The sequence below is a fragment of the Homalodisca vitripennis genome, chromosome 1 (assembly GCF_021130785.1).
Source record: "Homalodisca vitripennis isolate AUS2020 chromosome 1, UT_GWSS_2.1, whole genome shotgun sequence".
NCBI lineage: Eukaryota > Metazoa > Arthropoda > Insecta > Hemiptera > Cicadellidae > Homalodisca > Homalodisca vitripennis.
In genome coordinates, this window is record NC_060207.1 from 128,407,408 (window position 1) to 128,435,407 (window position 28,000).

Here is a 28,000-nt window from a genome sequence, read left to right on the forward strand (position 1 = left end):
TTAAACAAGAAAACTGCTTGATAAACACAAGCTGATGTGTAATTCGCATACATACGTTCGTAAAATGGACTCAAGCCAAGACCAGTACTAACGTTAATATTAAATTAAACAATGAATGAATAAAACAACAGCCGTAAATCAAGCGATGTTTATGGAGATGACACAGCAAGATTTAATAGAGTTTGTAATTGCCATATAATAATATAGCACGTTACAAGACAATTAAAAACTAAATGACAATCGTTTTTATACTTTTATAATTAGTTTTTATCATACGCAAATATTTGGAGTGTTCTCCAACAAGAAAATTGTTTGATAACCACAAGTTGATGTGTAATTCGCATACATAAGTCCAGTAGTAACGGTATAATAAACTACACGAGGTTGCCATGACGTAAGACGTACTATGTTATTGTAATGTTTACAATAATTATTTGTCTATGTTCTGTAGATACCATACTACATTGAAATACCAATAATACATTGGTACTGCCATTTGTAGTGAAAATATAAAATCATCTTCTTACGGATTATATATTAAACCAAAAAATATATACAAACGTTGATGTATCAGTCGGAGGTATGAATACATATTTTTGTATACAATAAATCATTGTGGGCTGCTATTTAAATATTGTATGTGCTATACTCTCATCATTCATAAAGTGCCTAAATAAATTTTTGTCACATAATATGAAATTTATTGTTTTATAACTTGGAATGATTATTACATATTTGAATGAGTTAATAGTAATTTCAAACACTAAGTTTATGAACAACTAAGTTCCATACACAATGAAAATACAGGCACAGTGAGTCTATTAAAGTCTTAGTCTAGAAGAAGCCACTCTAGTTATATTGTTCTTGATTGTGATATGAATATCACAGACCCATTGATAAGAAAACATTCGAATACTCACAAATAAGTATCTTTAAAAAAATCTCTGAGAAAAGTAACTGATGTTCTATGTTGTTTTGAAAATGTTTAAACTCTAGTTTGTGATCATATTATATCACACACACAAAATACAATCACATTATGTCAAACAAAACACAACAAAGAAAATAAGCCCAAACACAACACACTTACGTATACACCAAACAGTTAGAACTTTACACAATTTTTTTTATTATTATCGAAGAACAAAAAAGAAAATCTTAAGAATAATTTAGACAACAATTTGAATAAATAATCTGATATGAATAAATCAAAATGAGAGGAACCTATTATAAAAGAAACTACAACGATCGCTCATTGTTACATTGATCTCTGATTGGTTGAACTTCGGCAAATCTAAATATAGCACCGTTCCCTCCACTCATCTTGTAAGCTCATGCATTTTACTAGCTCTGTTAGTTTTGGTTTAACATGCGTTGAGTAAAGGTGATAATCCACATCTGTGCTAAAATACCTTAATAATTGAATTATATTAACAACGTTTCGACTAGGCTTGAACCGTAAAATTACCGTAACTTTTTAAAAGAGAAAATCGGTCTCCTTTAAGTTCTATCTAACTTGTTTTCATGGAATACTCTCTAAAGTGTTGTTTAAGCTTTATAAAACAAAAAAGGAGAGCTTATATGGTAAAATGTGGGTAAAACTGTCCCAGTCAATGTTTGGATTCCGACTTAAACGACCTATAATCAAAGACCGAAGCCTCGTGCTCTGTAGCCTTCGGCTATCCTATACTAATTTCAACTGCGACTTCATGACGCATATATATTATATGCAATAATATATATATATGCGTCATGAAGTCGCAGTTAACATTATAATAGGATAGCCGGATAGATCCATCATTGGAAACCAGAGTCGCTCGTTGTAATCCTAAAGCTGCGACGCAGTAGCTTAATTTCTTTACTTATTGTGCAGTCAGTTGTGGTATTTTAATGTCAAACCTCATCCAATACTGGTAATATAAGGCCTACCTTGATAAAAGATTACCTTCAAATAATGGTCTACGAACAGTCTTTCCCTGTTGTGTTTTGGTAAGGTGATTTAAGAGGAATCAGACACCCAAATTGCGGTTTTCTGGCAGATTGTTTTCCTTATCCGTCCTTGGCTATCAAACGTAGTTATGAGCCAGATAGTTGAACTTACACTTAATTTTAATTATTATAACCATATTACCGTATATTTGTATAATTATGTAATATTTATACACAGTGAAAATATAAAGGTATATAAGATAAAATATATGGAAAAGGCGTCTCTAATTCAATAACAGAATAATCAAGAATAATGTTACTAAATTAATCAATAAGTAACAAATTGAATGTATAAATTTGTGTCACATTGTCTAAAAATGAAGCATAAAGATCTTGTAAAATTAACTTACTGTTATAAATATTTTCGTTTTGACTTTTTCCACAAAGAAAAATTGTACATAATTTGAAATTATTCACACGTTTATGCAGTAATGTTGCATAATAATATATGTTTATATATATTATATATATATATATATATATATATATATATATATATATATTTATGGTGCCTATTATTATGTATATTGATATATAAAAATGATATATATACATATATGTATATACATACATATATATATACATATATATATACACATATATATATATATATATATATACACATATATACACATATCTACACATATCATTTTTAGCCAAGAGCTAGATCTTAGTGCGATGATCAGCCTTAAAACATCCCCACTAACTGTCTTAAGTAACAAAACTGAAAACATTCTTAAGTTACTGTCTGCACTCAGTTACTTAAGAGTCGGCCGGATATACGGGCACATTGATTTCGGCCCTGTAATAACGATGTTAAACCTCAAACATTTCGACAGTTATAGCAACTGTCTCACTTTAAAGATGTAATTAAACACGTTATAAGTTATTGAAATTTAAGTAGTTAGTGGATTTTCTGCGTTTTCTGGTTTTTACGGCAGTAAAGAAGTTAAATATTGATGTAACCAGTCCTTGAGGCTGACTTTATATAGTGCTGTGTACAAGGTATGCCACAGGTCATCCAGACATTTGTACAATAAACGTCTGCACGTGTATCCATCTTGACCATTTTCATGCAATTTTTTATATTATTCTATACTAATAGTTAGTTTAATTTACATACACTAACTAGTTAATAAATAATGACACGTGTTGGCGTGGAAATGTAATTCATGGTTCATATAAGGACTTAACTTAAGTAAATTACAAAGTGATTGACGGAATGATGTAATGTATAAATTTGGAAAACTTTTTATAATACACTAAACAAAATTCTAGTAAAGCAGTTTCTGATCTTATATTTACAGGAGACGAGAATCTTTAGTAAGTATTAAGAAGACATGTATTTAATAAAAACTGAATAGTCAACTGGAATGGATGAGTTTTTCTTTCGCATAATGAAGTAAAACTCTTTTTATAGTGTATTTGAAGAGTCAATAAAGAGGCGCCATATACAATTCATTAGGAATATGATATATTCCAAGCTGTTCTACCAAACCCTCTATATCAGTACAACATAACACTTCCTTCCAGTGTATAAAATACGGAGAATGCAGCATTTCTCCCCCTAAAAGATCTTATGCTTTTATTTTTTGCTTGAAGGTTCCTCTCTTATAATTTTGAACCCAGAAGCTCAGCTGTTCTAAGCAACAGTAGGACTAGGTCTAAAACCAATTCATTTAGTTAATTTTTCCTATTAAGATTAGATTCCCTACTACATGAGATTGTAGGTAGGATCGCATGTGTCATTGCCCAGATCTTCAGTTTCATCATCGACAACAAGTTCAAAGTCATTCCATTTCAATGGTGGAGTGAGTATCAGTAATAGCAGATGTCACATTTTGGTACATAATTGGAGTTTTGTTTCATTGTTGAACACTCTTGTATTAGTCAGACAGAAAGGGCAGTTATTAAAGTGATTACTCGGTTTACACCAAACTATAGGAATAACAAATGGCATTGGGCTTTTGGTACCTTTCATCGACTGAACAAGAGTGACGATGGAGCTGACACAATACACATGATAGGCACAAAATTTATCTTATATTTCCTATCTTACATCCAAAATACATGATATATGCTTTTTTACATCTTTTGCAATTAGTATGTGTTTACCTTTCACAAACAACCGTTGACAAAAATAACAAAATTGATTGAACTGATGGTTACAAGTTTTTTGCTCTGCCATCAATCAATTATATAGGAAAAAACAGGGTCCAATCTTCCAATGGCTGACCAATGATACCAATGCTGATATTGATACTACAAAATAATAATATAAACTAAAAGCGATGTAACTAACAGGTGGGACGTGCATGAAAATTTCTTGTTATTTAACTATTTTATATAACCCAAACTAACATCAAATTATAGAATGATTATGTAATGTATGTTACAAAACACATTGTTGACCTGTGTTATTTTCGATGCTAGAATATTATACATAAGTTATGATACATATTATCTTATTAAAATGTATGTAAGGATCCTAAAACACTTTTGCTAAGAAACAATCTAATATGAAATAGTACATTTAATGACTAGTTTCAAAAGTGACCTATTTGCGGAGCGATTGCAATTACGCGCGAGCTAAAGCAGAGTTTGAGAAATGCTATCAACCCCCTTAGTAGACCTTTCGAGAAAAATTTTATATGATACGTTTCATCATGATTAAAAAAACATACAAAATATTATCCGACATTTATTAGTCTAATAATTATTCTTCAATAACGGAACATAATTCTATTTGATTGAAAACAACTATCTGAACATAGGGCTGTAAAAACAAATAACTCAATTACACTGATTTTTTAAACAGAATAAGATATATGTCTCCATAGGAAAAGTAATGTTTGCGAGAGAGAAAATCAGCTAACACATCAACGAGGGAAACGATGTATTTGTCAGATTTTCTCCTTTTTCCCGTGTACTCAAGGGGCTGGAAAATTTTAATTTCTGTCTGTCTGTCTATCTGCTTGGAATCTCGAAAAATAACTTGACTTTAAACTGTGCATCACGCGCGCGCGCGCGCGCACGCACACACACACACACACACACACACACACACACACACACACACACACACACACACACAATGGGTGTTTCTCAGTGTTTCTATATGAGAAACTCTGAGTTGAATGATGGCAAATGTTACTCAATGGGATTTGGCTGATCGTTAACGAATATTTTTACATTGGTATTATGGGTAACTATGTTAGCAAGCAGAATAAATACATTTTTAAACAAACAAAGAACACTTACAAACATGATTTTAACATGTGCCTAATTATCTTAACATACACAACTTCATGTTATGGTGACTTAGTGTTGAATTTCATCAACTAAACACGACATCCAATTTAATTACCAAAATGTGAATGTATCATGTGGAAAAATTATCTTGAGAAATTTCACCTGCAGACTTGAAATTTTGAATGAAACTAAATTTCTACACGTGCAGTAAGTTCTAGGATGGCACATGTCCAACCACAGAATTTGGCTAAACATCGTTGAAGTCTATCAAACATTAGGCTGAAACAATTTCTCTTTTGTTTGACGGTTGGGGGGGGGGGGTGTATAAAGTCTTTCTCCATATGAGTGTGTGTTGTCCTGTCTGTCAATAACGAAATGAACTATAGGCTTGACATTGTTCATTAAACCTCAGCGAAGCTGCGACAGGTGAGGTGGCTTACTCTTACCTTGTTAAAAAATTGCTTCAAATGGATCAAACCCTCTGTTTCAGATGGAAGAAAGCATTATAGTGGTTAACATTTATACACCTCTGAACTCCTCCTTACTAAACTTAATAAAAGAATTGGAATCATACTTCTTAGGTTAAAAGAAGCAATACGTGTAGTACTGAAAACTTTATTTATATTACTATACTAAAGTGTATGTACAATATTTTAGTAGGTACCTGATCTTTTGTCACTTGATGACACTTATATTCTGGCGTAGGGTGTTTTTAATTTAAAACTATGCTAAAACGAAAAATAATGATCCAAAATATTCTAAAATAAAATATTACTAATATCGTGATATGGATAGTATGCGGTCTACGTGCTTCTCTCCCATTGCTTACGTTGTCGGCATTTCATCATTAGTAACAAATATACGGTAAATCAAACTGAACTTTTAGAAATTCCTCTTTAAAGGAAAAAGCAAACAATATTCAGTTGATAATGCAATAACATCTAATTTATTACCAAAAGTCTCAAGTAAAATGTAATTGCTCATATAGGCTAAATCAAATAAATAAAACTATTATAATACACGAGGCAAAGTTTAAGTCAAAAAACTGTTGCTTGAACTGATATATAATACAAAATACATACGAATGAAGTACACTTATTAACGTACACTGATGACGTTATATTGCATGTTTGATCAACAAATGTTAGCAAACTGAGATCAGAATTTGAACGGCACGTTGAAAAATTAATTAATTCACCCTTATGATTGGATTTTCGGAGACCAATGGAGGCTTCTGTTATGAGGTAATGCAGGTTAGAGAAGGGGCGGTATATACGGCTCTCCTTCGCGGACTTTGTGACTTTTTCAGTTTTTAGCGTATTATTTAGTCGCGTTTAAATTTTGTTTGTATCCAAAAGCTGTGTCTGCGTGGGATTTTGTGGAATTTGTATTATTTTAATTAAATTGGATTATTGAAATTATAAGTTTAACTAAATGACTAACGCAAGATAGTAAGATAAAACCTGTTCATGCTTGAAGAATATCTTGCTAAATATCTTGAATCTTGCTAGATTTCGTCTAAGTAAAGTTACCAATTTAAATATTTATAGGTTGTTTGCAATAGAAATTTTATATTTAAATATAAGAATGCATTAATAGATCAATATTTCAAGGTTCAAAGGAAATAAAAGTACAATTACAGTTTTGACTTTGAATCTGTGCCAACTGAAATAGGATTGAACACGAGGATCGAAGAAGATTTAAATTAATTAGATTTATTTTATTATAAAGGTTTTATTTTATTTTAGTTTAATACGAAAGTTATTTTAGTTCGAGTTTTAATTTTTGAGCCATGAAGTATTGCATTTATTTTAAATTTGTCCAACTAGCTTTCTTGGGAAAGCTTTTTTCCAAAAGCTTTCCCAAAGTGGTCCTGTAACAACTTTGTGGTTAAATAATTGTTGATTAAATCAAATTCTTTGAATATTGGATCAAGATTACTTTGTTGAATGCCAATTTTAATTTTTAATAAACTTTAATTTTATGAAAATTTCTTAAATAATTTAAGGAAGTATTCTCGTGCATATCTTCACCAATATTCAACATCAATTAATTTAAACTTAGATACAGAAGTGCATATATACTAATGAAAAAAATATATATTGAGGTTTTTGCTGATTGTATTGTCGATTTACTGCAGTCAGTTATATTGTATAAGCATTATAAAGATTTTGAACTATTTTTTGGCAACTAAGACTATCTAGTTTTTTATTTTGACGAGATAGTAAAAAAAAATAATTTAGCATACCAATTTGATAATCTCTCGTAACAAAAATTAAAAGTAGTGAATGAAATAACAATGCTTCTTTGATGTTAAAATTTAACATTTGCTGTAGAAATACATACATAACAACTGGAACCCGTTCTCAAACGAGTGAAGACTGCCATATTTACTTTTGGAAAATACCCAGTTTGAAGAGGGGCAAACTGATAATTATTAATCCAATTTGTTTCCAGTATTGTATATTTCTGATTAATTGTCATTGTAATACTACTACTGCTAAATCGCTGAGTGTGTGTTTTTTATGTTTACTCCAATGTTAATATTAATATAATGTTTTAAATGTTCAACGGCATTACCAAAATTTTGGTATTCTAATTTCGTGTTGATTGTTCGCGTTCATATTAAGACAGTCTATTGTGTTGTGTGTGATAAAAACAATGTTGAAAGATAAAACTACTTTATATAAGTTTAAAATTAAGTAAACAGCGAGAAATTGCTCTTTCAAATACAATTTAAGTGTTTCTCTATCTCTCGAGAAGTAAAAATAACAAATTGGACCGTTTCTAGTCTACACGGAAACAAATTTAAAAATACATTTGTCGTGTTTAATGTCTGTAAAATTTCTATATAACACATCTTTCAAAGGACAAAGAACTTGTTTACATTACTAGTGTGTGAGCAATCGGCAGTTTCATAGAGTAAGCTGCATCTTAATATTAACACCGGTCTGAGTATTAAGATAGTAATTACGAAAGTATTTTCACAGTCCAGTCGGTAAAGTGAGAATTTATTAAATCATGAGGTAGAGTAGACATAATTATTTCCTGTAAAGAAGGTTCACATAGTTTACTTTCTGCCGGAATGAAAAGAGCAATTTGTGTAATGTTTTACAAAGTAACTATGGATAATGTTGCATATCATGACTTATATTACTCAAACATGCTCCCTATGATTGATACATTGTTATTATATTATTAGAAAATGTATTATGATACTTAAAATACATAATTTTTTGTGTCCTCTTAAAAGTTCTTGTAGCCGGAAACTTAACACTAACTAGAAAAAAAAACTATTTTGAGAAACCTGTTCCCAACTGTACATACAATATTTTAAGGTTGAAACGATATAAATAATTAATTGGGTTAATAGAGTTAAATATAAAAGTAGAACTGAATTATACTGACAGATAGCAGTAGTTGTTAAGTAAATGGAAGGAACATCATTTTTATTAAGAGAAATGTATTTGATGTATTTTATTATATTTTTATATAATATAGCGTATTTTATTACAATGGAATATACATCACGGCGTCAACAGTATTCAAAATTAAAAGTTGAATTAAATTGGTACAGTTCACTAATAGTTGTACATTCCACAATAATTACACGTGTACAGCTATCAGACAGATGACAAAGCTATATCTCCTATTTTCTCCCGTATACATGACGAGTATAAATAACTTACAGACGTAACTGTTAACATATGAATTTGATATATTAAATCCCACTGTCATGCAATAACGTGCCGCGGCTCAAATCGCACGAGGAAACCGTCTGCTGGCTTGTACATGAACAGGAGCTCCAGGGGGAGGTTGTCGTAGTCCTGCTTCGTTGTGAACCTGTACTTGCGCAGCAGTGTGGCTACCACAAACTTTATAGTCGCCATGCCGTAGGAGTAGGCTGAAACATACACACAGCTATTACCAGTTTACCATTATGTTGGTATGATAGTGTTTTCTGTCACTGTCAGTGGATCTGTGTTGTGTTCCGTTTTGCCATCGCATTAAGTATTTATATGTGAACAGATTGATTAAGTAGAATGTGATATATGTACGAGCAAAAATCAATAAATTATCAATAATTTTAATGTCAATACTAGGTGATTCGGCAAGGCAAATGTTGCTTTACCAAATGACAGAAAGAGGAATGCAGCGCTCACTGTTTATGATGACCGCTGATAAAAAAAAAACTCGTCATTCATTTTCTTAATTCAGTGTATTTTATTTACGTAAGTGACATATTGATGTTGTTTGTTATCTTAAAAGCTAAATGTAAACTGAAAAAGAAATATATGTTTTATTGTAAAGTTGAAAAGTTAAATAAAGAAATTAATATTAATATCGAAGAGCAATTTTGTGTACGATGTTTTTGTAAAGCCGTCTTCAGTCAAAATAAGCTTGATGGTTTGCCCACGATGGACCATGCCACGTATAAATTTCCATGTAAACATTGTGTGCCCAAACCTAGTACATTCATCCCAGATGATACTTCTGCATTGTTTCAGCAGTAGGGCCATTGATGTTTATTTTATGTTTAACACAGCGTCTTTGTTATTTTGAATGTTCAGTGGTAGCTTTAATGCTGAATAAAATGTTCTTCTACCGTCCAGTAGAGTCCCTACAATGCTAAGTGAAGCAACGGGCAATGCGATGCAATTATTTAATCATATTTCAGCGATAATTAGCGAAAATATAAATGTTTTTTCCAGTTTCACATGGCATAAAAATACCTTGTTTCGGCGAAACTGTCGTGCAAGGCGATAAACGATTCAGATTACCGCATGAGCCATGTTGATCAATGTCGAACAAGTAGGTAATCAGTAGACGGATCTGGATTTCCGCGAAACGCTTTTGAAAACGCTTTTGACATTCTACTGAATATATTCGGCAACATGTGGGGCGTTTCGATAGAGTAGGACCACAAACATATCGCTTAAATTTATTCTATAACTGTTATAGAATTATACATAAATAAGAGGTAAATATAATATATTTTGTATACGAAAAGCAACTAAAGTTATAATTATTTAATTGACTCAGATAGATCAAGATGGGAACAAAATAACACACATTTGTATCCTCAGCGATAAAGTAAAAAGTAATATAATATTACCAAAGATATGTTTCGTAAATTGGATAAGAGTGATTGATATAATATTTTTTTAATCTCAAATAGACATTTCAGTGGTGAAATCGACGTAAAGAAACTGGATCTCAAATTTGCACATTATTGTTCATATTACTATCTCCATATCAAGAGACGTAGTTTCCACGATAACTGGAAAGCTCTCACTACAATTATTGATGTTATTGGGTATTATTGGAGGTTCCTGTATTGGCAGTTCACTAACAAGAAATCTGTGGAAGTAATACCTGGGCATTTTCTAGGGCCCAATCCAAAAGGCACGAAAGCGTTTTTGGGTCTCGCTGCAACCTTCTCTGGGAGGAAATGGTCGGGATAGAACTGGTCCGGGTGGTCCCAGTAGCGGGCGTCTCGGTGTACCATGCACATCCCTATAATGATCTCTGCCTCGGCTGGGAGCGTGTAGTGCTCTGGAAAATAAAGGTAAATTGAATTTCACCTTTTATTTTTCCTCCCGTCATTGCCAAAAAATTTACAGTTGACGTTCAATGTTATAGCTTGCATGTTTGCTCTTATTCGGTGGCAACCCACTTTAATAGCCATCTCCAAGTAAGTATTAAAAAATACCCAACTACAGATTGCAATTGTCTGGAATAGAAATCCGAGAATTAATTATAGAAATCCCATCATTATAGGATTTCTATCACATTTCTATTCGACATCACAATAGAAACAAAGCGTTTGATTTGTTAATTGCTTAAATAATAAAACATTTGCGAATATAACATTTGTGAGTAAAACATCTCTGAATAAAACTTAAATTTAGTGTTCTGAAAGGTACAGATACCTTATTTATCACTGTTCCAATCTATGTTAACTATTAGCTTGTTTTAATTTGAAACAATAATTCAGATTACTCCATACTACTCCTGAACCCAAAAACAAAAGACAATTTAGAAATGGAACTGTTTCAAAATGTGCATATATTTATTCCAAAAGTGCATGCATATTTTTTTCAAAATTAGTTGATGTAATGTTGTCATCGACAACTCGTATATCAAATTTCCTCTAAAGTAGACTTTACTCTAATAATTTCTAAATGAAAGCACATAAACAAACCTGAAAGGTAGGCTATCTCTTTACGTGTATAATATTTATACCCGTAAAGAGTTCTCAAAAATATCAGCTTGTCAATATTTCATAATATGCAGTTTCCTTGACTATTTAAAAACACATCTTATATTAATAATTTTTACCATTATTGCCTGTTGAAAACTTTTCTGTTGTTATAATAGTCCTAAAAGTCAGGCCTTGTCGTCAACAATTAATCTGCAAACCCACTGGCTATACTTAGTAACTGGTAAGTACGACATTCTTCTCGAGGCTTTGAGCGTGCAGGTGCTCAGTAATGTAGACTGTAGAGTAGTGAGACAAGTTTTTGTTCTACTGCTTCTTGCAGTTGACTTATTCTTATAATAGGAAAGAAGGAAGTATCGCCTCAGAAATGTCCCTATATGGCATTCTGCTGAGCGTAAGCGAAACTTAACCTTTCGCAGGCTATTTGGAGAAAGAATTGAGCTGCCTAACTGTCAGTAGAATATCTCGAGATAATTTGACAGACATGCTTTAAATTGTAGAGGAAATGTAATTTTTACATAGATAAGATCGAGTTACATCATTGTACATATCCCTCCACTGGATAGAATTCATGCTGGATGAGCATCATTTAAGCTTATCACTGAAGGGGCCGAAAGATATCTTTATTTGTCTGATTACCTGTTGCTTGTTTCAATGAACCTTTTTAGCCGACACCTGATCTGACGTACTAATACCTTGTTTCATACCTGCTTAAAACGTTCCTTTATGACAATAACGTTATACTAACTAAGTCCCATTAGAAAGTGAAAATAACACTAGAGAAAGAAAAATTTAAAGGTGAGACACTTTTCGTATATACAGTCGGATGTCGGAGAACATCAAGAACTGTAACTTAGCTTAACCAGCATTATAAATTACAACTATTCTTTTCTGGACTTAAATATTATCCTGTGTTTTAACTAAATAACTTACAGCTGGGGCATATGTAAGAAAATGATTGATGAGTATAAATCTTAACATGGTATAATAAATAAATAATACATTAACAAATTTAAACATATAATAAAATGGTGCTGAAGGCATACCACAGTTTTAAAAATATGCAATATGTTATAATTTTGGTCTGAATCATGAATATTTCGGAGAGTTTCTTAACCAGTTATATGATAACAACTCACTACAACACATCGTGATCCAAGCTGATTCTCTTTGTAACCAAATCAAGATCAGAAACGAGGTCAGTCTTCTGGATATCTGTTCTCCCTTAAAAATATCCCTAATTTTCTTAGGGGTTCCTGTTTTTTACTGCTGCGATAAATGTTAAAAATATAAAATATCAATTTACCGTTGGGGACTACCACGCTATAAATAAACTGCAATCGGTAATCTTCTATCTTAAAAAAAAAAAAACTATCGTAGTGAACATTTCACGATAGTTTAGAATGCAATATTAGCTGTTATTTTGTAGGTTGAGAGATGGTATGTTTGGAATCTTCATACCTAAAGCCATCCCTATTCATAACAAAGACTCTAAATTTCTAGATGATTCACCACGTTCACTCACCTATGGACACGTCGCTCTCCAGCTTTCGAATCACAACAGGCAGTCCAAACAGTCTGAGGGCCTCCCGGGTGACCATATCTAGGTACTGGCATTTCTGTAGCTGAGCAAGAGTGAATTCCTCTTCTACTGGTCCTAACTGCTCGTCCAGCTCTGCCTGCACCAGGTCCTGGTACTGTGGGAACATGGCCAACAGCAGGACAACCCAGCCTTGGGTCTGTGACATCGCCTCGAACCCCTACAAGCAAAAAATGCAGACTGTTTGTAGAATCCAAGTATGGAATAGTGACTCATGACAGAAACTTCTTCATTCTTCTAGCCTTAAGATGCTATTTGTGTAGCCTCTATAGTCTATATTCCACACAGATGCAATGGTTTACTATTACACATCAACCCGGCTTTGGATCGGTAAACAAGAAACTTTGTTGATAAATCAGGCGATCCACATCATAAGACCGAAGTTCCTTCCAGCTTTCAAAACAACGTTTCTTACGTGTTTAAGAAATCTATGAAAACGTGGACAACGTTAGTTTTGTTGATCCTATTGCCATGATACCGTAAAATTATGAATAAAGTAGAAATTCCCTTAACTAGAATCTTACTGAAAAAAGAGCCATGCGGAGAGTTAATTGCATCAAGGTGATCTCATTCCTCCAGCCCTAATAAAACCGGGTCACATTTGTGGCAGGCAAACATATAATGAAACAAAGGTGCTAAGTAAGATGAGATGACTAACTCTGTTTGGGGCAACACGTACAACACTAGAGAGATTTTGCCTAACGTAAGTGTGTTCAGGGATCTTTATCAGTACCTTTCCCAGTTATAACTTGCGTTCCACAGGGCTCACACATACGGCCTCTGTTATTTTTAACATTCATCAATTATATTGTCAAGGTCCTCACGACTGAGCTTGAAGACTTTCGCTAGAGTATTATAAATATCTTTCAGCACTCACTTCGCTACGTCCGCGTGTGGTGGTCTGTTGATGATATGGAGTTCAATATTTCCAAATATCAGATAGTCTATTCGTACGTGCGGCATTATTTGGATTTTTATTGGATCTCTATACTAGTATTGAGTGATCTATTTCATGGACAACTAACAGAGTAACAGATTTGGGTGTTCTCTTGATATCGTCCTTTAACCCAGTGGACCCATACCTAGTATTATACTACAATGTAAACTATTTCCTCACCCAGTATTTGAACGTGCTTCGGTCTTTGGTTCCCACACCATCTTGGTCATGACGATCTGTCCGACAGGAAGCAGGTCCGGTTTCTAAGGACTACACGACAGGTGAGATTTCGGATGAATTACTATTATTGGGAAGCCTCCGTCGTGGAGCTGAAGTTGAATTTCAGTCTGTAACCCCTTTATTATGGCGAAATTTTTCTGATCTGCTGCTTCTATTCAAGTTGGACGTCGAGAGAAACCAGGTCGGTTTCTGTTTTAGCCGAAATTTCGGCCAAGCAGAGATGGTTTTGCCTTCAATATTGGTTTTGGCAAATATTTATGGAAGTACTTTAGCAGAGGCATCATTGCCCACTGAATGGTACTCTTCAGCCAGACTAGAGACCGATTTCGCACGATTCTGCTTCTTCCGTTCTGGAGACTTATTACTACAGAATTGTATAAGACTTTAGTTTGTTTTTTACATTCATATATTCAGTTTCCATAAACTACATTGCGCATGGTCTTGACAAGAACTGCGGACATGAATCTTTTGACTTTGCATTAGATTTTTAGATAGAAGATTAGATACACTAGATTAGAAAAAACAGAGGTGAGATCATCGGAACCAAAGAGCAAAAGTTAACGACAATAGTAATGATCATTATACAGCTATGTAATATTAACTGATCTTAGATGGATACATATGAATTCAGACTAATGATTTGGAATGGAAGTAACATTTCTGTATTACACAGCAAATTAAAATAAATTAGATCCTATAGATGTGCATCCATCTAATCCAACCATGATTTTGAACAGGCTTTCTCAAGTACTTACAACCAGCATCAAATCCATTATGTTGTCAACAATGTCATCATCAGTCAGTCCGCTTTGTTCGTTTAGGTAAACGTCCATCACCTTCGGGAACTTTTTCTCAAACTCTGTAACAGTAAAACCCGTGAAACATGGAAAATGAAGCATAGAAAATTAAGCTTACAAAGTCGGTACGAAAATATGGACTTCGGTAAAGTATAAGTCGGTAAGCAATAAACATACCGTAGTTAAGGTTTGACTGAGCGGTTAAGAAATAATCTTAACCAAACCTAGCACTGATTGGTCCATTGATAGATGTCTTTAATAGAGTTTCCTAGCAGTTAAAGTAAACATTTCAAGGGCAGTTAATATACATTTGCGTCTAGAGGACGTTACAGCAACCACGCTGACTCGTTGGTGACGGCTTCTTAACCAGTATACACATTTAACGGTCAAAAATGAAATCTAAATCTGGATCGGTAGGTTTTATAGTCTATGTCCGTTAAACATATTTATTAAAATATTTTTTAATATGTTAATACCACCCCAACACCAAAAACTAAATTTTAAAACTGTGATAACCATTTTCAATTTAATATTATCACTTAAACTGTAACTTACCATTTTCGTTCATATTCTCCTTGCGTTCCTTCAAAATTCTTCTTCTTTCTGATAAAATCTGGAAGTTAGAACAAAGAAGTTCTTAAAAAAACAAAAATAAACTAACACGAATAAGGGGTTATTTTAAAAACTTTTTAGTTTAAAACAATATTTAAAACAAACCAGCTTTTGCAACAAACTAGGTAAACTTAGTTTTGTTTAAATAAGTGGTTATTTAATCTATCTGCTATTCTCCATTGTTTTTAAAGATTTTAAAACGTGAAACTAATAATAAAAAATTATCGAAATTAATTTCTGCATCTTTAGATTTATTACCTAGACTGTTACATAAGAGATACGTTCAAAAAATCGTCAAATCTAAAGAACATATTCTTGTATTCGTTATTTTACTTTGAAATAAGTTCCCTTTAGTTATATAAACATTACATAATTATATACATATACGGGGGAACATCCCCTCAAATGTCTCAAATGGAATCGCACTATATGTTTAGATAATTTGTTACCAGTACAGTGAAAATGATTCAGTGATAAATGTTACCTTTTTAGAACATCGAAAGCAACAAATAAATAGGTGATGCAGAATGGCGAGAATCTACTATTATAGGAGATACGTGTTTGGCAGTTATCATTCTTTATCTTAAGCACATCTTGCTGATAATGAATGTACCTTTCTAGCAACGTTCTGGTGGTGCTTCACACATCTCTTCATGTCCTTGCCCCTTTGTGTCATGTCGTAGATAAAATCTGGGTAGAGCCAAACCTTCATCATTCGCTCGAAGACAAGGTTCAGTACCCTGAAAATTGAATTTTACATTTGGATAATATACTATTGTAGTGCTGTACAATGAAATACGAATTGACGAATAGTTTTTCTTTACTAATAGTGCCGATGACAATAATAAATAATTTCTTTACTCATGAACATTTTTGTTAATAAACATGTTTGTCGTGACAATTGTCGGGAAATGTTCACAACTGTTTTGACAGACCCCGCTAAGCAAAACATTTGACCGATTAATTCACAATAGGCTTACTGGATTCTTCCAGGAAAACCTTTCACTATCACAAACACAATTGGGGTTTTTTACAGGATACCACATTCATTTCTTAGTGAAGGCAAAAGCTGGCCTTTTAATGTAATCTCGCCAGTGCTTTTAATACCGTCAATCATCAGCTTCTTTTAAACAAGATAAGCTTCACAGTGTCTGAGGTATACATACCTCTTAGCGGTGTCGTTATTATTTGTCAGATCAAAAGAAAACCGACAACAGTAAACTTAGCTGTTTCCCTGTCACGGTAAGTGTTCTCTAGAGGATATACCCTCCTTTACCCCAAAGGTGTTAATCCTCTTTTATTTATCGTGCATGTAAAATAACCTGAACAAAATCCATAAAGGGCCACTTAGTGCAATATACTGACAACGCTAGTTTTATCTAAATTGAAACATACACTATCATCGTCGCACGTATACGTCATATACGTCAGTACGTATCTTTAACTTTTAAAAATCTCATGGTTACCTATATTTTTAAACACTAAAAACCCACAATAGTGCATTTCAGACCCAAGGACTGACAGGACTGAAGAAGCTATCTAGTGTTGATAATATTTTTGTCCTGGATTCCACATCAGCATCCTTTGTTTAAAATTTTAGATGGATTCTAACTTGGATTGGTCGGAACATTTTAATTAAGTATATCAAAGCCTAAATGGCTGGCTACTCATTGATTGATTTATTTGTTCACATTCTATGTGCAAAATGTTTTAGCCTGGTTTATTTAGGATACAATGTTTCTATTCTGATATTCTAATCTTTTGGGGAATAACCTCAATTAACTCAGTCTACTGTAGAGAGTTATTAAACCGATAAAGAGCTGTTAGAGTGATGTGTGGCCTGGGTAGTCATGGCAATTGTCGAGAAGTGTTCACTAATAAAAACCTTTAGCCTTTACCTTCATTGTTTATATTTTATTTCTCCAAGTTTATCTTACAATTCTGCAAATTTTTCCTGCATATAATAAACTATATTCAACCAAAAACAATGATGGTCTCTTTGGTTGACCAAATAAATGGTGTGTTCTCGTGTTGAGAGATCTTGAGAGATAAAAAAACTCATCAGTACGCATTACCATAGCAACAGTCTATGTCACATGTTGGTCTGTAACGTCTTCAAAGTAAGGCATATTTTTAAAAAGAATTGTAGATCAGTACTGTCTCTTAATAAAATGTGAATTTTATTCCGTGGACGAGTTGTTAAACGGAACTCCTAAGTCTGGGTTATGAAATGATACTTAAGGCTCAGTTTTAGTATTATTGGCATTGTTTTTATGCTACTTGACAATTAATATTTTAAATAATGATATTTCAACATGTATATTATAAAATAATCAGTTTCGATGTTATATAATAGCAATGTCTTTCAAAAATAACAATTTTCATTTTTATTGTAATCTTTATCCTCTTTTTGTTGTATAATAATATAATAATGTGTGTCTTCAAAGTTTATTATACTTAAGTTTATCGGAACCTCGTATTATTGCTTTTTTGAGTATTTGAAATTTAGGAAAATTTTTATTTTGCTTTTAAGAATAATAATCTTTAATCAATAGCATGTACTTTCTTTTCTAAGTAGTTTTTCCGCTCTGCTTGAATCCTCAAGTAAATAATTGATACCTAGGATGCTGCAAATAAAATGAATGCTCGCTCTATTTTATCTTGTACTGTTATCAATTATGCATACTGTGGAACCACTATTCACTATTAGAACACAACCTCAAATGTTATATTCAGTGATCAGTGTTACTGTTTTGATTAAGTGTATCAATCTATTGAGTAAATTAAAGCATACATAAGATATAGTGAAAATGCTTGTATCTAGTTCATTGACCAAAATGGCTGCAAGTGCAAAGACAACGTGTAATGAATATATTTTCCAGAAAAACTGTGTCAATATCGGAAATTATAAAATACAATTTTGTGATGAATAATAACCAATGGTCGCATGACTTCTGCTAGAAGGTTAGATATGCGAGCATACCACAGTGACTAAGCCGACTCCAGATGAAATAATTTATGGTTCATAACTTACTCTATTGTACAATAACTGTCTAACAATAATGTGTGTCATTATAACACCTTCACTGCTGATCTATTCTGTGTGATACTTAGCACTCACTCTTAATCGCCCAATGTGCACTATGGCGTCTGCGTCAGTATGTAGCAGGAATTACAAACTATATAAAGCTTTTAAAATCTAGCGTACACGCTTAAAAAACCAGATTTTTGCAGAGGTAAGAGAAATTAAATATATTATCACCAAGCAAATTGAGAAAGTAGCAGCCTTAGTCCAGATTTTTAGTTAGCTACCGTCAGAAAATAAAAATCCTGCGAAGAGACACTCTTGTAGAAAATCGTATTGGTTATATGAAGAGCAATTGAACGCGAATCAAAATCATACATATTCATGAAAACCAACATAACTTAATGAGCACATATTAGTAGTGATTAAAGCTTTAGATGTTAAGATTGAGGACCCTATAATAAGTGCATATCAAGTTCATAGGAAAGATAGTTCTCAGGGATTGGCTTACATCTTAGTGCAGACGGGCACGTTTTGGTATTGCGGAAATTCTTCACATATGGCAAATCTTGTAGAATTTTACGAGTGCTAGAATAAGCTTTTTCTATGTATGCCAATTAAACCCTATGCCCTGAAAGACAAATTCATTTTCCTTACACTGCTCTAAACTAAGTGCATTATAACACTCTCTTTTAATAGCGATTAGTGTTATTTAACATGCAGATAGTTTAAATTTTAGAGTGGTTGTAAACTTGATTTTGTTTATTTTGGGAATTCTTAAAATGACTAAAAACTTGTGCTAATGTTCTAATTTTTGTGTGTGAGGAAAATGAAGGTTAATTTCTAATTGTAATATCTAAGAATTCTTCAGTAACGTCTTATTCAATTTTGACAACAAAAATTACCACACCACTGAAATGTAAACAAAATAACACATTCTATACCCAGAGACTGTGTTTATTCCAGGTTACAAACGTTTCTTTAAAACACATTATCTTGAACTATTTGATTTTTAAATAATAAAGTATTTATTTTTAAATAAACTTTATTAAGAAAGTTGTATCGGAACTGATGAGTATGTCCTAAAGTTTTTTGCATCCCCATAAACTGTGTAACAATGTGTGAAAAATAACTTTCTGAACTCCTCGTAAATGTAAAGGGTTACCTCATATGCATTGTATTAATCATATTTCCTATTAGAACAATATTTGTTTTCTATTAGAACGTTTGTAACCTGGAATAAACACAGTCTCTGGGTATAGAATGTGTTATTTTGTTTACATTTCAGTGGTGTGGCAATTTTTGTCATCAAAATTGAATAAGACGTTACTGAAGAATTCTTAGATATTACAATTAGAAATTAACCTTCATTTTCCTCACACACAAAAATTAGAACATTAGCACAAGTTTTTAGTCATTTTAAGAATTCCCAAAATAAACAAAATCAAGTACAACATAACTATTAGTTTTTATTATGATGAAGTTATTGTTTTTTCTTTTAACTTTATTGTTGTTGTTTTAATCAAATACGGTAATACCTTTCACTAGACTAATACGACTATTAAATGTTATATGGATCATGGATGTTTTATGAAGCAAAAATATTGAATTTCTATATAATTGGTGACGTCATCATATAGTGAAGTACGTGGCGTAATCTTATGTATCTAATTCATTGTTGAACTTCCAAAATGAGGTCACTTACTATAATCTTTTTCTTTCCTTTAAAAATTTTAACATATAAGGAATGCGATTTGAAGTTTCTTTCGCGATTTTTATTTTAATAGTCTTTACAATTCAAATTTAATAACTCTAGTGTACCACACAGCGAGTTATCGCAACAGCTAACTTACTTGGGGACTGTATCTTGAGCGTTAAACTCCTCACTGTGTTGAATATCAAGATTTACTCCGAAATGTGCACCTGCAAATGATAAGCATTACATTAGTTCTGCTTTACATAATTTATTATAAAATCTATGATTAAATAATACATTTTATAATTACAATCTATATATGAATGTTTGTGTGTTTGTCCTTTATAGACTCAGAAACTATTTGACCGATCATTATGAAAATTTGTATGTATATGTATTTTTCCACGTAGGTTTATATGCTATGCCCATTTAACTCACCACCAGGAGCAAAATATAAAAGTTATCAAAGCGCCTGCACATTGTAAACTACAATAATTACTCTCGTAATATTATTATCTCTAGTTGTGTATAATAACCACACACTATGTGAAGGCGCTAAGTTTTTATGGATATTTGTCTTTCAAATGAATTTCTGTTTGGCCTTATAGCTTGAATGTTAGACCACTTTATTATTAAGTACATGTACGTGTACAATGGCTATAAACATACACTTTTGGCAGATGTTCTTGATAGTGTCAACAAGGTAAACTCTACATCGGCGTTGACAATATAATTCACTTAAACCAGAAGTGCTCATACACGAGCAAAGCTTACAAAAAGCGTGCGAAGCCGCGGCGAACAGCTAGTACAGGTATTTACATAATTTTCAGTTTTATACATTGAGTTTATATATTCAAACGTCGTTAGAGACAGGTATGAATCGTATTGCGAGTATTTCCTATTTGTCACGTCGATAAAGGTAGAGAATCGAATCGAAATTAGCACTTTTTTTATTTTATGACTTAGTTGTTATTTAGGATATTTCATCACTCATTTAAAGATAAAATGAGTACAAAGTTGAAGATGGAAGATTTTATATATCTGGACAACGGGTGTCTTAGCTAGAGTGAGTTTTGTTCTTTTGGAAAACAACGAGACAATTCAATCTGGCACCCTTTATAAATTGAAACATACTTTAATTTTTTTACTTAATTTTGTTTAGTAAAAAATTAAGTTTTTGTAAAATCGAAGTAAATACAACTTGCATTTTTTGACTTTAAATTCCCGACAAAGTTAATTAGGTGATATGGAAAAGTTACGAAATGAACGAGTCTTTTAAGCCATAAACCATGTTATGATAACCATCCTTTTCCATCCACCTATCCAGCTAGGCGCTCTAATTTCACCTTTCCACTATTGGTAATACTGTAACTATTTCGAAGGACTTATTGTTTGGTTAAGAAATTAGTTTAAAAATGCTACATTTTACGAAAAGATAAAAGAATTGAATGAAGGTTTTCAAATTTTAGGTGGTATGACATAATAAAACTCGTAAGGGGAAGGACTATCACTGCAGAAGAAATCTGAATTGTTACTAAACCCAATACGCTGAGGTTAGTGAATTAGTGGCTGTGCTGACTTCCAGGAGAGCCGCCAAAAGACAAGGAGCGTTGGTCGCATACAACACAAGTTGAGTGCACATTTCTGTAGAGACCTCTGTGTGTAGTACGGCAGTAGTATAGAGCGGTGCACACTCACTTGGAAGTATATTTATAGTCAAAACACATGACTTAAACCCAAATTAAAATGAACACTGCAAATGAAACCTGCAAACCTTCCGTAAAAGTTAAATGCTTTAAAACAATAGAAGTTATTTCATAGGCTCTATGGAACTGTTTCTTATGATTCACATTCCTACTTAACTTCACTAACCATACGTGATGTCCTGGCAGCAGCGGGAGAGGTACCGGTTGATGTCCAGGTAATCCCCGCTCTCCACGGTAGCCAGCCGCTCCAGCAGGACTTTGGAGTTGTACTGGTAGATTTCCTCGAAGCTGTCTATCATCTGTTTGTGTGCCATAGGAATGTTGGCAAGCCGACGCATATGGTTCCATCGAGGAGCTGGACACAAACACCACTTTTGATAGACAGAAGAGAATAATTTTAAAATTACATAAGAGTTTTTTAACACTTGGAATTTTATTATGTGTTACAACAAGTACGTTTCAAGAACTAAAACCCGTCTTATACGTCAGGATTCAAGAACATGAGACAAACCTTTGTTTTTTCTGTTGAATTATGAATTTGGTGAGTTCATCGCCAAGTATTGTTTATTTGTTTGTCAATTTTTTCTACATCCTTAATTTAATGTCTTGTCTTGAATTCTGAAGAAGAAGACGATATGTTGCGGACCTCAAAACGTACTGTTATATTGTAATACTCGTATATATCGATAGTAAATTTTGAAACTGTACTATTATTTAAAATCAAAACCATAATAGACTTAATTAGCGAACTAGTTTGAGCCTTTGAGAAATATATCACTATAAATAATAAATTATACTTAATGATTAATATAATACAGTAATTACACTATTAAACATTTAGATATAGAAACATAAAGTAAGGAAAAGAACTAGTATTAAACGTTTGATACTTACTTGTAGACGTGACAATGCCGAGGCTGTGAGAATGAAAGAAGCTGAACAAAAAACCTTTGTTGATGGCATCTTTCCTGTTAAAAACATTCTGAAAAAAAGCAAAACACTCTGAAAACAATGAACAATATTAATCATAGTCTTATATATATATATATATATATATATATATATATATATATATATATACAGTGCTCGATTTCTAGAAATTGAGGTACCGGAACTACAACCTGCCGAGACTTATCCTCCACCCCCTTCTATTATATATCATTCCATCACCACAAAATAGTGTTTGCCTGTGTAAAGAATTAGGTTCTTGAAAGGAAACAAGAAGATTTTGTACAACTCAAACTTCTTTTATTAACATAAATAGCAGTAGAGCAATACAGCGTTACTTTTTGTATTCGGATTCTTTTTAAAATATAGTCCAAAACTTTAACTTGTTTTCATCGTATTTATTTTCTCTTGATCTCTCCTTACTTTTGACAGCTGAGTGTTGTCCAGAAACAAGCCAAGTGTCAACGTACTTTTCTGGTTGAAAGAACCGGAGAGGAGGTCCATTTATTTTTACAAACAACATGCCAGACACCGTTGTAATTTTGAGTAACGATCTCAGAGGTGTTATTATTAAATTCATTTGAGAAAAACCTCTTTCACTTTCACTTTATGAAATGGCAACCGAGTTGATCGATTGCTCGAGCCGACAGAGGCTGTCTGGTAACGTTCTGGAGTAGATATATTCTCTGAAACCCGTTATTAACTGCATTTCATTAAGCTTAAACCTGGAAGCAAGTTCCCTCAATTCGTTTTCTCCAAAAGTTATTGGGATGTCTTTAGGCCAGTTTCTAGTGTCCATAACTTTGAGATTTTCTGCTAACTTAGTGTCTTTTTCATTTAACAGTCTCGCTTCAATAGACGTTTTCCGTACTCCGTAAAATATTTGGGGGTTCATCGGTTGGTTGTTTACTCGACCAGCTTTTGTTTGGAGAGGAACACCGAAAAAAAGACAAGTTTTCAACTGCTTCTTGGGCCATTTTAGAGTATAGACCAGGAGTCGTTTTCTTTTTTTTTTTCGAATAAAGGCACTACGATTTGCAATTTTCTACTTGCATAGCTCAAATCTGCGTTGCAATGCTGTGAAGCTTCACTTAGTTCTGAAAGCTCTTGTAAAGCGTCAGCCATCAAACCCAGGTCTAATATGAAATTTGTATCTGTGATTTTGTTGAGGAGGCCAGAAAAAGTACTTCTTTCTTTGTTGTCTCTAGTTGTATCATTTGAAGCTTCTTTGAAGTGTTGTACTAACGCCTCGTAGGACTCCTATACAGCTGAGTCAGATCTGAAACTAGATGCGACCCAACGGGTGCTCAAAACTCTTCCGATTTTTTTAATTTCTGCCTCTAATAGATTCGCACAGTTCCGGAGTTCCCTACTGTTCCCTGGTGAGGCGTGATAGATAACATAGAGTTTATCAATAATGGATTTGAATCTGCTTACTCCTGGAACAGATTTAATAACGTCTGAAACTGACAGCTCAAGTCTGTGGTTTGCACAGTGCCAGACAATAATAGAAGGGAATTTCTGACAAAATAATCCCCCAATTCCTTTGTGTTTTCCTAGCATGGTAGAAGCACCATCACAAGTTAAGCTTTTCAAGTTATCGCTTAAAAACTGTTCAGATACCCCATTTGAATAAAGGCAGTTCATTAAAGAGTCAAATACTTCTTTAGCGGTAACGCCATCCAGAAATCCAGAAATACGTTAGTGGAGCCACACATACCAATTTTTTTTCAAAGACCACCGGACGTATACAATAAAACTTGACTTATTACTTAAGGAAGGGGATTCATCAATTATCAGACCAATTTTTGTCTTATTCTCAATAATTTCACTTACAAATATTTTCTTCGTTTCCTTACTGATGTGCAAAGAAATGGTAGCACAAGCTTTGTCAGAATGTAAAATGCAACCCATGTTAATCCCTTTAAGTTCTTGCAAATCTATGTATGTTTCAAAATCATTAAAGGATTGATTTTCTTTAACAACCTTGTATGCCGTTCGAAATATTTTTTCAGTCACTTCTTTTTCCTGGGAACGCTGTTTCAAGGTATTTTTCTCCAATGCTCCGGATAGTCTTTAGCTTCGGATAAAATTTCATCTGCTGCTTTATGGCCAGCACTCTCTTTGTGGTCATGATTTTTTTCCTTAATGAAGTTAGTTTTTTCTCTTTTGTGTCTCCATAAATGTCTATCTCACCGTATGCCCAGTCTCTTGAAATTTTCATGCCTGTTTTTTCTTTACAGATAAGATCCCAACTTCCTTACAAGTCCTACATCCTAACATTCCATTTTTAATAAACCACCAGTCATACCTTTTGCAAAATTCTGTATTTTGCTAGTTATTCCAACAATCTGGCAAGTCATTGTTGCATTCAATCTGCTGTTCTTTTTCTTTAGGGGGTTTCACATTAATTTTAAATCTGGTTACCTTTTCACTGCTAGAAGATAATTGTGACGTCGATGAAATCTGTTGTTCATGGTTGTCTGGACATGCAACAGTTCGTTTAAGTCTTTTACTGTCACCCGAAGACGAAAAGTAATCTGTTACATTTTTGTTCATTTTACTTCACAATAAACACTTCACTAACAAATACCAACACATAAAAATATGTAACCTCAATGAAGTAACATAATAAATGCAAGAAACCCACGTTTACGATGGAGAGGCGCATACACATTTGAAACCACTACTACTGAGCAACTGAGCGAATGCGTAATACGACACGTCGACACAGCCAAACGGGAGGGCCTATACGTCGCTGATGGAGGAGAGGGAACATTTGGGGGGGAGTTAGTAATCGGGCGAGTCTGTATGCCACTGACGGAGGGGAGGACGCATGTGGAGGAGGAAAGATTAAGAGGCTTCTGGCGCATTTTAAAAACTGTAGGCACTTCGAGATAGCTTCGTGATACATTTGAATGTTTTAATATTGATTGCGAGGTCAACTATAGTAATCATATATTTTAAGAATTTGATGTTTATAATAAATTTGGTAATTAACTCACCAACCAAAAATTTAGTTTTGGTTTCAGTGGCTTTTTGGTACAGATTATTATTATTATTTGAAGGATAGAGGTCCCGGAACGCCGTTCCGCCGCGTTCCGTCACAAATCGAGCCCTGTATATATATATATATATATATATATATATATATATATATATATATATATATATATATAAGATCCAAGCAATCAATTTTCAAAGTAGCAGTTTGGTATAAAACACTAAAACCGTTACCTTTTCGTTGTTGCAGAGATAAAAGCTGGAAGCTATTTATTTTAGTAATTTTCTTTAAATTTAGAAACAAGTTATGTACTAATTCAACTAACATTAGCAACCTACTTGTTGTTTATGGTCAGCGTTCAAACTTAGGTATCCATACATTTTGATCCAAGAGTAGACTTCCTCGTTCAACGATTTGAATGTTTTGTAAATCTACCACTTGTGTATTGTACAGTGAGATGGATGTTAGATGATCAATAATCATATTACATTTATTCGCTGAGCATTATCGAAGTCTATCACACGAAGAGCTGGGCCAATTCATTTATATCTGTCTGTGTTATATCTGTTCGCAAGATATTTCGAGAATGGCTGACATAAATGTTTGCATTAAACTTCTTTTAAATTCAGGCAACATTGTTTTCGATTATAGTACATGTCACTCCACGGGGACACTTACGTAATCGCCACTGAACACTTATTGTGGATAAAAATTGGGTGTCATTCTTGTGTATCCGAAGAACATCTCAAGAATGGTTTAAAATTTGCATGCAACGCCATCGAGGTCTGTCGTAACAACGCGACACGGGGTGTGTCGTATTCCTACATTGTTTTTGGTTACCACATCGTCTAAAGTAGCTGAAATTAACACGAAACTTTAATTTTTATTAAACATTACTCATTTCATTATTTTTATATGACTGTAATAACGCCCATAAAATGAGTCCGTTATTTTATACGTATAAAAATTATTATATCGATTTGTTTGGGTTAGAAGTATTATTCAGTAAAATCCAACGTCTTAACACGTTATTTTTTTAATATTGAAAAATTGAAACTTTATTCGTTTTATTTTTATGAACATTTTCTATGTTACTTTACATGCTACCTAGGCATTGTCTGGTAGAGTTACATTTAGTTTTTTATGTATTTTGTAACATGTCTACAAAATGTTTTTAATGTAAAAATTTTAGCTTCATTTCAGCCATTTAACCAGAAACCGAACCGAAACAAACTGTACACGTTAAAATTTCATGAAAATATAAAAGTTTCTATAATGCATATTTAGCTCATCTAGTATCTACTCAAACTACTTTAAATCAAATTAAAAAAATTAAAAGTACGAATATATTTAAAAGTAATGAAATATTTTAAGTAAATATGTTTCAATATTTTTGTACATAAATAGTCACATTATTTTCCCAGTAATCTCTCGTTAATTGTAAGAAAAATAGTTGAAAATTATTAAAAACTGTCAAATGTGTTCTTATATTTAGTCCTAATACTCTTAAAGAAGCAGAGAGATGTCAGAAACAGTATTTGCCACATAAAACACATGATTCCTAATTTACGTAAATACTAACAAATTGAAACGTCTTTATAGCACTAAAATTTAAGATGACTTTATGAATTGAAAATCATAATCAGAAGTCATAAAAATTGTTACCCGTCATTATTTTGTTTAAATAGTGGCTTCCTATAAAATGTATATATTTGGAAAGGTCCAACACACGAACTTGGAATGCGCATTAGGTAAGAACTAGGCAATAAAACAGATGTGGTTTATTACCTCAACGTCGTCAGGGTTAGCAACATAGGCGCACAGCTTGGGTCCTACCCAGATGTGAAGAGTCCCTTTGTTATCCTTGCGTGTCCGCCGTATCTCGTCGATGAAACCTGTGCATCATTTACATGGTTAGCAACATAGGGCGCACAGCTTGGGTCCTACCCAGATGTGAAGAGTCCCTTTGTT

The 28,000-nt window shown here is 33.0% G+C and overlaps 1 protein-coding gene across 1 annotated transcript; it reads right to left on the reverse strand.

Moving 5' to 3' along the window:
• Positions 1-5,842: 5,842 nt before the first annotated feature.
• On the reverse strand, positions 5,843-27,947 carry LOC124371271 (cytochrome P450 4C1-like). The gene is made up of 10 exons (XM_046829613.1): positions 27,818-27,947; positions 22,972-23,059; positions 22,244-22,432; positions 20,529-20,598; positions 16,264-16,390; positions 15,594-15,651; positions 14,997-15,100; positions 12,990-13,224; positions 10,618-10,797; positions 5,843-9,145 (listed from the first exon to the last, which is right to left on the reverse strand). The coding sequence occupies exons 3-10, from the start codon at positions 22,413-22,415 to the stop codon at positions 8,976-8,978; spliced, it is 1,116 nt and encodes a 371-aa protein (XP_046685569.1). The 5' UTR covers positions 22,416-22,432; positions 22,972-23,059; positions 27,818-27,947; the 3' UTR covers positions 5,843-8,975.
• Positions 27,948-28,000: the final 53 nt, after the last annotated feature.